At 39.0% G+C, this 12,178-nt stretch overlaps 1 protein-coding gene across 1 annotated transcript in view; it reads left to right on the forward strand.

Moving 5' to 3' along the window:
• The window catches only part of XRCC4 (X-ray repair cross complementing 4), a 189,163-nt gene that overhangs the window by 79,120 nt on the left and 97,865 nt on the right, over positions 1 to 12,178 (forward strand). The window contains exons 3-5 of the mRNA XM_069964643.1: positions 854 to 1,020; positions 3,089 to 3,232; positions 3,581 to 3,669. Of these exons, the coding sequence (XP_069820744.1) occupies positions 854 to 1,020; positions 3,089 to 3,232; positions 3,581 to 3,669 (400 nt within the window). The remainder of the gene's footprint in view (positions 1 to 853; positions 1,021 to 3,088; positions 3,233 to 3,580; positions 3,670 to 12,178) is intronic.

Consider the following 12,178-nt stretch of genomic DNA (forward strand, 5'->3'; position numbering starts at 1 on the left):
GGAAAAACCGAAAATGCAAAAATCGAAATTTGCTCTGTCCTTAAAGGGTTAATGCAGATATTGCCATTGCTAGATTTGACCCCAAGACTAGCGTTGAGCGAACTTATTGAATGTTCAGGTTTGTTTGAACCTGAACACTCAGCATTTCACTCTCAGTGGGTGGAGAAGTTGGATTCATTCCTACCCAGTCCTAGAAAACATTATTACAGCCATAGAATGCGTCCATGTTTTCCGGTATTGAACTTCTCCAGCCACCAGGAGTCAAATGCAGAGTGTTTGGGTTTAGTTGAACCTGAATGTTCGGTAAGTTCACTCATCACTACCCCAGCAAGGCGACAATGCTAACCTTTCCACTGTGGTTTTCATGCTTCATACTGCAAACACAATGAGCGATGAAATTAATATTGCACAAACATTGGGAGAAAATACACACTTCAACCAGTTGCTGCATTGGTTGGATTTAAAGCCAGGACCACAGCAAGGCAACAGTGTTACCGATTGAGCCACTGTAGTACTCATGCTTCATAATACAAATGAAGAATTCAATAAAAATGTATTGGCAGACCATTACTTATTTGTATGTTTCATGTTGCTTGTATTGTGCAAACATATTCCTGAACAGCAATTTTCATTATCCACCTCAGTCCTTGTCTATATTCCCTGATATCAGAGATTTATACACACTTTGTATGATTATTAAATAAGAACATTTAGATTTTCTATCTAGTAATGTAGTTACTAGCCCAGTCCATTTGATTCTAGTGGGTATAGATGCACTTGATGTTATGTCAGATATGTAAATATGTTTTGTCCTCCTGTGTGACTATGCTTCAATATCTTATTGTCCTTACAGTTTAAACTTGGATCGCTCAGACTGAGAAATGCCCCAGACCCGGTGGGAATCATCAAAGAGTTGATTAACTATTGCTTGAACTGTGCAACAGAATTACATAGCAAAAATGAACATTTGCTAAAGGAAAATGAAAGGCTACGAAAGGACTGGAATTACATGCACGACCAGTAAGAGTTTTTTAACATGCACTTTTATGCAGCATCCCACACAATCTGTTGGAGACAAAAATCAGACACATTTTTGGTCTTTGACAAATAGCAACCAGTCACAGCTCAGATTTAGTTTCCCAAAATGAGCTAAGATTGGTTGCTTTCTGTCTGAGACAAAAATACATAAATCTGAACCATAGTGTTATGTATTGTCATAGCTAGACAGGATACAGCAAACTGCCCATAGCAGCCAATACAATTAACTAATCTGCAAGGGGAGAGCCAAGATCTAATTGGTTAATGTTCTTTCACGACTGGTATTCATGCATAGGGCCTTATATGTGTTCTCTTCCCGTTAATAACATATGCCTAAATGGCTTGTGAAAGCCATTTTAACAAAACTTTAATAAAAGCATACTGTTATTAGAGGTATTTGTCATTTACACCTTTCTTGATTCACCAGAGCAGAGACCTGATACAAAAAGCATCTCTCACTCTGGAGCACCATGCATTGAACTCTCTGATGGCACTGCAGGGAAACACTAACACACTGATAGCATTGTTTTCCTGTACCCTAATAAACATGGACACAGAGAGTGGAGAAAGCCCCTTCCAAACACTTCTGAGGTCAGTTTCTTCTCTAGAGGATGAAAGGATTCCCAGAAACCTGCTATTAGAAAATCGCCATGTACATTATGTGGTAGACTGGCAGAGGTTTGGCCACCACTAGTAACCAAATTTTAACCCCACAAATAAATTCAAGGGAATGATGCAATTTACAAACAAAAATACATATGCAACTCATTCATAAACTCTTCAGACCCTTTTACTTTTTAGCATTTTGTTATATTGCTGCAAGTTTTCCCAAACTTTTGCACTCAGTAGTCCATAATGAGAATGTGAAAACAAAGTTTTAAAAATGTATTAAAAAAGGAAGAACTAAGATTCAGCATAGATGTAAATATTCAGACCCTTTCCTTGACACTATCTCTGGGAGCTTTAATTAATTGTTGATTGGACATGTAAGGAAAGACACAGCCCTGTCTATATAAGGTCGCACAGCTGACATTTTAGAGCAAAGATCAAGCCATGAGAAGGAAGGAACTGCCTGTAAAGCTCAGAGACAGGATTGTTCGGAGGGACAGATCAGGAGAAAGGTCCCAAAAATAAAAAAAATCCTGCTGTGTTGAAAATTCCCAAGAGCACAATGGCCACCATATTTGTTAAATGGAAGAAGTTTGGAACAAAGAGGACTCTTCCTAGAGCTTATAACTTGTTTTATGTGCTTACTGGAGTCATGGTGTATTACTGGTGTATTTTTGCCCTTTGTTTTAGAGCTGGCCTCTAGACCGAAACAAGTAATCATGGGAGAAGGGCCTTGGTAAGAGGGTAATGAAGAACAATGGTCACTCTGGCTGAGATACAAAGATCCTGTGTGCAGATGGGGGAAACCTACAGATGGCCAACTATCACTGCAGCACTCCGCTAATCTGGGCTTTAATGAAAAGTGGCAAGAAGCCGCTTCTCAGTAAAAGACAAATGAAAGCCCACCTAGAGGTTGAAAAAAAAAATCACATAAAGCACTCTTTGCTATGAGAAAGATTCTCTGGTTTGATGAAACCAAGAGTTAATTTTTTTGCTTCAGTTCTAAGCCTTGTGTCTGGAAAAAACAGCCACTGCTTATAGCATTCCTACAGTGAAGCATGGTGGCGGCAGCATCATACTAAGGGGGTGTTTTTCAGCGACGAAGGTTGATGGAAATGTGCCTGAAGCAAATGTTAGATAAGAAAGAGATATTCCTAATAAAAACTTGATCTCCTGAGTTTAAAGACTTTCCGAATGTGAAAAAAGTGAAAGGCTCTGAGGTCTTTCCTAATGCATTGTATAAACAAATGTGTTAAAACTCACAAAATATACATAAGGAGAAGGATGAACTACAGATCACAATGTCATCAAAAAGATCAATCTGTTGTGTACGGCCAGAATCACTGGGACATTATTCGTTCAACTTATTTTTGGGGAACGCTTTTAACAAAAAAAAATTGTAAAAAAAACACACAACCTAATTAATATGTGTTTTTTTTAGGCTTGATAAATATGTGAACAGTAAGGAAGAACTGGAGCGAGATCTTTATACTCGATTTACATTAGTGTTAAATGAGAAGAAAGCAAAGATTAGAAATCTGAATCAAAAGTTGTCACAGACAGAAAAAAAGGTGTCTGAGAAAAGGTACGTGTATATTTTTGTTATGGATTTTTCAAGTCCTACAAGCACTAGGGACAGTGTGGTAGGTTGATCAGTCCACAGAAGATGTTAATATTAAGTTTGGACATTTTCACTCCTGTTTTATTATTTTCTTTTCCTGGTCCTTTACTGAAGCAGTACAGTAAGAAAAATTTCCCAGACTAATCCACATTATCTGCATTTTTTTGGGGTGCTACAGTAATCTGCCTGGTATTTTTGACAGAACCTGTGATAGAGCCACCCACTGCAGGCATGCCCCCTGCCATAGTTAATAAAGGCTAGGCTAGACACTAGATATATCCCAATTATTATTTTTCTTCTTCTTATCCATAGCAACAGTTCCATTCCATTTGATACTCTCCCTATTGCGGACTACAATGGCTCAACAGATGAGGAAAGCTCCGAAGTTAAAGAGGAGACTGGTAAAAAAGTTAATGTTTTAAATTATGATAATACAACTACAATTAACTAAAAAGCTGCATAAACCGGTATTCCTTGTTAACAGTAGAGGTAACTTGTGTTACTGTCCTAGTATTTGTGGAGAACCTGCATGCACCAAAAATCGGGTGCAGTATGTAATCACCTAACTTGCATTACATATGTAAGCACACTTTTTTGCCTACTAAGCCAACTAACAAATGGTGGAAATTTAGCGAAGAGGAATTCACACATCCCGTGCACAGTCCAAAAATACAGATGACGATGAAGGGACTTTGGAGTTCCCGGCATCATTACTGTTAAATCTTCGCACTGCTGTACGGACGTGATGTGGATTGTACTGACAATGGGTGTGCTGGAAACAACACTACTGTACTGACACACTTTGTACTTTAATGACATTTGCAGTGCTGGGAAAAAACACTACTGTACTGACAAGCTGTGTACTGTACTGACAGTGGATGTGCTGGAAACAACACTACTGTGCTGACAAGCTGTGTACTGTACTTACATTGGATGTGCTAGAAACAACACTACTGTACTGACAAGCTGTGTACTGTTCTTATATTGGCTGTGCTGGAAACAATGATTCCTTAGTGCTGTGCTGTCCTCCATGATCACCAGATATAACACCCCGGGGCCTCATTTTGTGGAGCTACATTAATGACATAGGGCCATATTACACGGGACGAATATCATTAGAAAAATCGTTAGATCGTTTGGATTTAAACAATAATCGTTTCGTATAATAGCAGGCAACATTTAAATGATCAACAAGAAATTGTTGATCATTTGATCATTTGTGTTATGTTCTCCCTAGTATAAATACCTAGGCTATATATTTTCACCATCCTCTTTAAATCACCCTGTAGAAGTACAATTATGGGAATATCTACTTTAATGCAGTTACCTTTGGGGTCATTTGGGAAAATACAGACTGCTACTTACAATAGGAGCCTTGGGAAAAAGCATAGTTAATATAGAATATGTAGAAAATCTGTTTTTGCTCCACAGCAACCAGTCACATTAATTTTGCAAGAGGTTTCAGGAGAATTATGTGGTTAGTATTTGAAGTTTTCCAATTCGTAATAGTGCAAGGTCTGGAGGGGTTTCTCTGATGTTTCTCAGAGCCCTATGTTTGGTTTGGTTTTGCAATGCACACACTTACTACTTGCCCTATTTTCAACACAGTGGATAGATGTAAATTTCATATGGAGAATTAGATGAAGACTGTGTTGTGTAGTGTGTAGCCAAATGCAAGACAAGCACAGTAACAGTAGCCTTTTTTTAATGCATAGAAAATGGAAAATTGCAAAAAAAAAAAAGAGGAAAATCACACAGTCCTCTAATATAATTAGGGATGGTCCGAACCTGCTTTGGTTCGGGTTCGTACAATTATGCCATAACTTAAACCTACACAATTCAGTATATTCTTATATAGTAAGAAGTGAAAATGTGATGACATCTCTCTACAAACAATACATACAGCTGAGATGATACTGACTAGGGATGGTCCGAACCTGCTTCGGTTAGGGTTCGTACGAACCCGAACTCTTGGAAATTATTCCCGCTGTCTGCCCGCTCCGTGGAGAGGGTGGATACAGCGGGAGGACCGCCTGGAAAACTGGGATACAGCCATAACCATAGGCTGTATCCCAGTTTTCCAGGCGGTCCTCCCGCTGTATCCACCCGCTGCACGGAGCGGACAGACAGCGGGAATCTGATGCCGAGAGTTCGGGTTCATACGAAGCCGAACCTCGGCAGGTTCGGACCATCACTAGATATAATATTGTGCACAACTAGTCAGAACTGCTCTACCCGTAAGGAACTGACTGGTTACCACCTCCACCCCCTTAGCTATCAAGGGCCTCAGTAGCATATCAATGGCGAATTGGTGAGAACTAATATCTAGTGAGGTGCGTGATTCACGTGAATGGGATTCCATAATAATCGTAATGGGACAAATAGTTTTAGAAGCAAAGAACCCAGAGCTGTTTTTTTTTCTTTCTCTGAGCCTGTAGTCATAGTCCGGGATAAAAAAATAATATATATATATATATATATATATATATATATATATATATATATTGATTTCGCATATTTATTGGTTTTTCCATGTGCTCAGCAATAAACTAATATGTTGCATACTTAAGTGGAGATCCAATGACTTATATTTTTACCCACATTGAATAAATATATCCTGTAAGCTAGTAGAATAGTGCTGATATATCCAAGGTTTAGGGATGTGAAATCTCTTTTGTGCGATGCCGATCCAGTTCTATACCAGGAAAAGTGAACTGACCAGTCATCTGTAAACTGTGAACCCTGATGAGAGATATAAATATAGCTGTACACCTGCTTCCTTTTCAATATGTTACTACAACTTATTTGTGCTGGAAAGAATTTGTGTAAGCCCTTTAGAAAAAAAAACGAATGCTTTAAACATTTCCAAGGCAGGTCAACAAATAAAAAAGTGCGCCAATACAGAATGGTTGATCATCGGCTGAACAGTGGAAAGAGTTATTTCATTTCACTGTGTTTTGTCACTTTTATAAGCTACGCCTTAGATTTAATTATACAAGGAATCATTCAACAGTCATGTTCTGGTTTTATTAATGAAATGAACATATGTGGTAGAGGACTAATGTATTTATTTTTTATGCATGCTCTTATATTTTTAGAGACGAGCTGCCCTGTTGAACGGACACGCATGCTTGCTTCATCGCCTGTATAGACAGTGTGGCAGGATGATGTGGTTGTAATAAATGGTAGTGAAAGAGTTTGGTCGTGTGGTCTCTAGAAAACAAAGAATACTGCTTCTGCCTTTGTAAGGATTATGAAGGAAGAACTTGATTCAGAACATATGGCATGTAATGTCACAAATATTCTCTGTATAGATATATTTTTAAATAGCAGGGTGCCGGTCCCCTTCTGGTGCCCCTTCACAACGCATGCCACTGCTCATGGTCAACCACTGGTCTCCTGCATCTCCCAGTGCTGAGACATCACTGATGCGGGGGTAGTTCCTGGAGATTCAGAAGACCACTGGGTGTCGTGACCTGATGGCGCTGTTGCTGCAGGGTTATTGAAGGTTTATGGCCACCTTTAAAGAGATTATAATGGTTTTTCTTTAATAAAATACACATTTACATTTATTAGACTAGTTTTGTTTATTTTCTGCAGGAAATGTGTTTAAAAATTTTCAATTAAAAAAATGTTTTACTATTTATTTCATTCAAAATGTCAGTGGGATTTCACCAGTATCTAAAATTCCAAACCTTTCATCTCCTCACAATTACATTGACTTTAAAGTGGCCTCACAATATCACAGCTTGGTGTGATAATCCCACCAGAAGATAACCCCTTTAGAGTGTCATTTCATGTCAGTATGGATAGCATTGTCTCATTCTTGGTTTACTCACAATATTGATCTGAGGTTTCTCACTCGTCTGTAAACTCAAGCACAGTCCATGAAAGTCAAGACTTTTCTCCAATGTCTGTAATTAAAAATACCGTAGATGTGTGCAGGTCATTGAGAATACCTGTAATTCATGAACATCTGCAGCATTCATAGTTTTAGTCTGAGTTATATTATCTATGACTGGTAATTTTGGTTTCCCAACATGCCCTACAAAATGTTGTCTTTTTTGTACTTAAAAATCAGGGTTGTACAACCCTGCCATTCTTATAAAAAAAAACAGTGTTGTCGCTGGCCAATTATGTCAGGGGGATTCAGCCCACCCAGCAGTTATGCTGGATTTATTCTCAAACTATAAAACATAATTAATATCTCTTGGGAATGAATTTTTCCTCATAAATGATTCAGTTACCTGTATTTTCACTAAAACAGACATTAGCAGTCATTTAAATCCCCAAAGTAAATATACAAAAGTCATTAGGGATATTTGAATATGAAGCTTGGAAACTTGGCGTACAATTTGAAGTTTCCGAACAACGACTAAAGAGGTGTGGTGCTTTACTCCGAGTATGTCAGTTAAAGGAGTTATCCAGGCTTAGAATAACATGGCCATTTTCTTCCAGAAATGGAACCACTCTTGTCTTCAGTTTGGGTGTGAATTTTAGTGAACGGAGGTAAATTGTAATACAACACAAAAATATTTTTTTTACATGAACTGGTCACTGCCGGTACATAGATTCTGGTGGTATGGTCTATTTTTTATGTTGTCGCATGGTTCCTGCCATGTGCACCAGTTTCTTCATATGCAAATAGGACCACACTGTGCAGTGGAGGTGGGCACGGCGCCAGTAACCCCTCGGTGACAAAGCCAGACTTGATTCTGAAGGAGACATGTCTATGAGGAGAGGGAATATAGGTGTACTGGGGTAGCAGGGCCCATCTCCAGTGCATAGAGTAGCCCTATTTGCATATGAAGGAACCAGCGCAGGTTAGAAATTAGGTGGCAATTTAAAAAAGTGGGTTATGCCAGCGCCAACCGAGTCGTGTACAAAAATATTTGTATGTGGTAAAGTGGTACATTCGTTTTAACACCCACACTGAGCAAGTGAAGGAATATCTTCTTAATATAGGAATATTGTTAAAACTACATGCTTCCCATAATCCGGCAAAGTCATGTGTGGTAGAAATTCTGCCTTCTTGAAGGATGACCAGCTCTGCCACACGTTTTTTCAGAGAAAACATGTACTTTTTTTTTTTCTTTCCCCCCCCCCTCACTTTTTATACCTTGTGCTGATTTGCTTGATACAACCGTAAACAAAGTAAATGAGTTTTGCTGTTAGTTTGGCCCTCACAGCCACCTATACTAAGTGCTCGGAGGGTGGTTGTTTTTCATCAAGTGTGAGCAGACAGCTTGTTTGAATGCTGTACTTGGGCCAGATTATTTTTGAAACTCACCATTCATTACAGCTCTTTTGGCTAGAAGCTCAACTACGTACAGATTACGTTAACAACAATATAATTGATTATTGACCGCCCTCTGCCTTTTCCTCTGATTTCATAGTTTTATGCAAGAGGAAGTGAGTCAGTTTTTCATTTTAAATCTGTAGTAAGGTGCAGCCTTTACTAAACTGCTGGAGACATTGCTACTTTATAAAGTAGCCCACTGTTTTTTTTTGTATTTGATATTTAAGGGCATATCCATACTCACGCTTAAAAAGTGGTGGACACCTTTGCTGGGATTTTATCTTTGTTTTCTGAATACAAAATTGGGAGGGAGTGCCATGTTCACACATTGTATAAACATCGACCCAGCCGGGTCGAACAACGGCCAGTGTCTGAGATTTTCATCCGGCCAAATGAACATCACTTTATTTTTGGAATGTGCGCACACTCCAATTTGCCATACTGCACAGTGTAAAGTACGACCTGTCAATTATTTTGTGCGGCTTCAGAGAACCACAGCTGTAGTGTATACAATGTGTATACACTACGTCCGTGGTTCCATACACTGTAATGTGATCGATCACTGTCATTAACCTCTTAAGGACATATGCCGTACCCATACAGCATATGTCCGCAAGAGGACTTCAGAGAGGGACTGCGCCATGACCCCGCTCTGAACTGCCACGATCCCGACTGCTATCTGCAGCATGGGACCCCGGCTATTAGCAGGAGCAGGCCGATCGCCGCTCCCACTAATAACACCGTTAGATGCAGCCATCAAGCATGACAGCTGCATCTAACAGTCTTATTTGCAGCCCATCCCTGGTGTCTAGTGGCGGGATCAACCCCCCCCCCCCCCCCCCGCGCGCGATGTGATCGTGGAGGGGGGATCTATTGGTCTTACCGGGCTGGGCCTCAGCGTCGGAATGATGCTGATCCCGGCTTGGTATTCTATTGCAATGGTCTGCAGCAGACCACAGCAATAGAGCAGTGATCTCATGGATCGGTGCTGTGTTATACAGCTACACTGATCTCTATGGGAAATCAGTGTAGTTGTATTAGAAGTCCCCCAGGGGGACTTCTAATTACTGTATAAGTAAAAAAAATAAAAAAGTTTTCATTAAGAAAAACCCCCCTCCCCTAATAAAAGTCTGAATCACCCCCCTTTTCCCATTTTATAAATAAATAAATACACATTTGGTATCGCTGCGTGCTTAATCGCGCGAACTATTAATTTATCACGTTCCTGATCTTGCACAGTAAACGGCATAAGCACAAAGACCCGCCAAAGTGCAAAAATTGCGCATTTTTGGGCTCCTCAAATCCAGAAACATTGTAATTAAAAGCGATCAAAAAGTCACATATACGCAATCAAGGTACCGATAGACAGAACACATCATGGCGGAAAAAATGACACCTCAATCAGCCCCATAGACCAAAGGATAAAAGTGTTATAATCATGGCAATAGAGCAATGTTAAGGAAACGTTTTTCTGTGGAAGGTTTTGTTTTTTTAAAAGCCATCAAATATAAAAGTTATGCAAGTTGCATATCGTTTTAATCGTACCAGCTTGAACATGTATAACATGTCAGTTTTTCCGTAAGGCAAACAGCGTAAAAACGATAAAACCCCCCAAAAAAAGAATTGCCTTTTTTTTTTCAATTTCACCACGCGTATAATTTTTTTCTGGTTTCGCTGCATATTTTATGCAAAAATGAAGTCTGCCATTGCAAAGTACAATTAGTGACGCACAAAATAAAGGCTCATGTGGGTTTCTAGGTGAAAAATTGCAAGTGCTATGGCCTTTTAAACAAAAAACGAAACAAAAAAGAGGAAAAAACAAAAAGCAGAAACGAAAATTGGCTCCGTCCTTAAGAGGTTAAAAAATGGCTGTTGTTACAGCCTGCAACAATCACCATTGTTTAATGTGAAAATGCAGTATGTGAACATGGTGACTGAGTAAGGCCAGTTGAATGTTACCGTTCATTTAGTGCTCTCAACCCTTTGGTGTGGAAAGGTGCAGCTCACTCGGGTTGCCAACATTCCCTGCCCATTGAGTTCCGTGCAGGGACCCCACTCTAATTATTAGGGATGGAATGCATGACGGACATTCTAAGGCATGGGATGGATGCTGTGGCAATCCAATCCCTAGGGGTGAAACATAGAAGATTGCTAGCAGAAAAAAACCATTGGGTCCACCTAGTCTGCCCTTTTAGTATTTCCCTTCTTATCTTAGGATAGATAGATATTTATCCTAGGCGGGATTACATTCAGTTATTAACCGCAACATCCTGTACAAAGCATACTCTGCAGTCTTTGTTTATTTATTTTTAACATGGAAGCCTATGGGTGGCAGATTCCCCTTTATTTCATTCTTCTCAGACATCATTGGCAACTGTTCCCGCTAACACACTGATAAACTTAGATCAATCCTGTGTGACACATAAAGAATTCTATTCTCACATACTTTGGTTTGACCATTCATCAAAACCAATCTGTGGTCTTCAAAGGGGATTTGTAAAATTCTGAAAGTGAGAGTAATACTTTATCGGTTTCAAGAAATCTGACAAAACCTTCGATTTTATAGTTACTTTCACGTACATTTCTGTGTTTTCTCACTCACGAGACAGTAACCCCATGGTTCCAATCTTCACTGTCTAAAGTTGGTTTTATACTCTGGCGTGTTTTTCAATTTTTCCCCTATTTTTACCTTGACCTTAGTACACTTACACCTTGCAGTGTGTTTCTGCATTCCTTCTAGTGCATGTGTATCAGTACTGCTTAGAGTTAAGGAAGATGTGTATATACAATGATACAAGCAGATTCCCATAAAGAGCATTGTTGCCTATAGGTTACAGTAAGCCTTCCTATGCAACCACACAAGTATGTAAAACTGTTGTAATAAAGCTTTATATAACTGGAAATTTGACGGCCAAATAATTACAATAGCATAGTTCAGTTTTTATTGAATCAGCGGATTCAACTAATGTGTAGCCTTATAGCAATTTATGAAATAAGCCTTCAATAAGTGTGTGCTGCTTAATAGGCCAGTTACCATTACAGTATAAACTGTTTAGCATTCAAGTCAATATATGAATATATAATGCATATTTAATTATCATAAGAGTTCAAGGCAAGTCTACCTATAACATAATTCAGATTAGGTTACATTGGGGATAGGAAAAGCCAGCGATTAGCCATTTATCAATGTATTCAACAGCTGCCATCATTAGCACTCTTATGTGGATCAGTGGTATTGTGAACAGAGGATTCATGGATAGACTTTAATTGATTTTTCCGGAATTCTTTTGAAAAATGATATTGTGAATGACTACGCTAAGTGGTTTATGTTAATGAAGGCAATACATCATTCTCTGTATGGGAAATCTACTTTTATTCTAGCTGTGATCATAATGCAGAAACAAGGAATAGTATTTACCTAACAGATATCTGAACTAGCTTCTATTAGGGAAACATGTAGTCATGGGGATGCTAACAGTGCAAATCATACACCGGACAGCTAGTATTGTAACCTCTGACTTGTCCATGTTCTTGTATCTGAACAGATTTATTGTGTTTAGTTATAGCAAGAATGAAGGGCTATGATCCTAGGTTCCTATTTGCTCCATAAA

Source organism: Dendropsophus ebraccatus, chromosome 3 (assembly GCF_027789765.1).
Source record: "Dendropsophus ebraccatus isolate aDenEbr1 chromosome 3, aDenEbr1.pat, whole genome shotgun sequence".
NCBI lineage: Eukaryota > Metazoa > Chordata > Amphibia > Anura > Hylidae > Dendropsophus > Dendropsophus ebraccatus.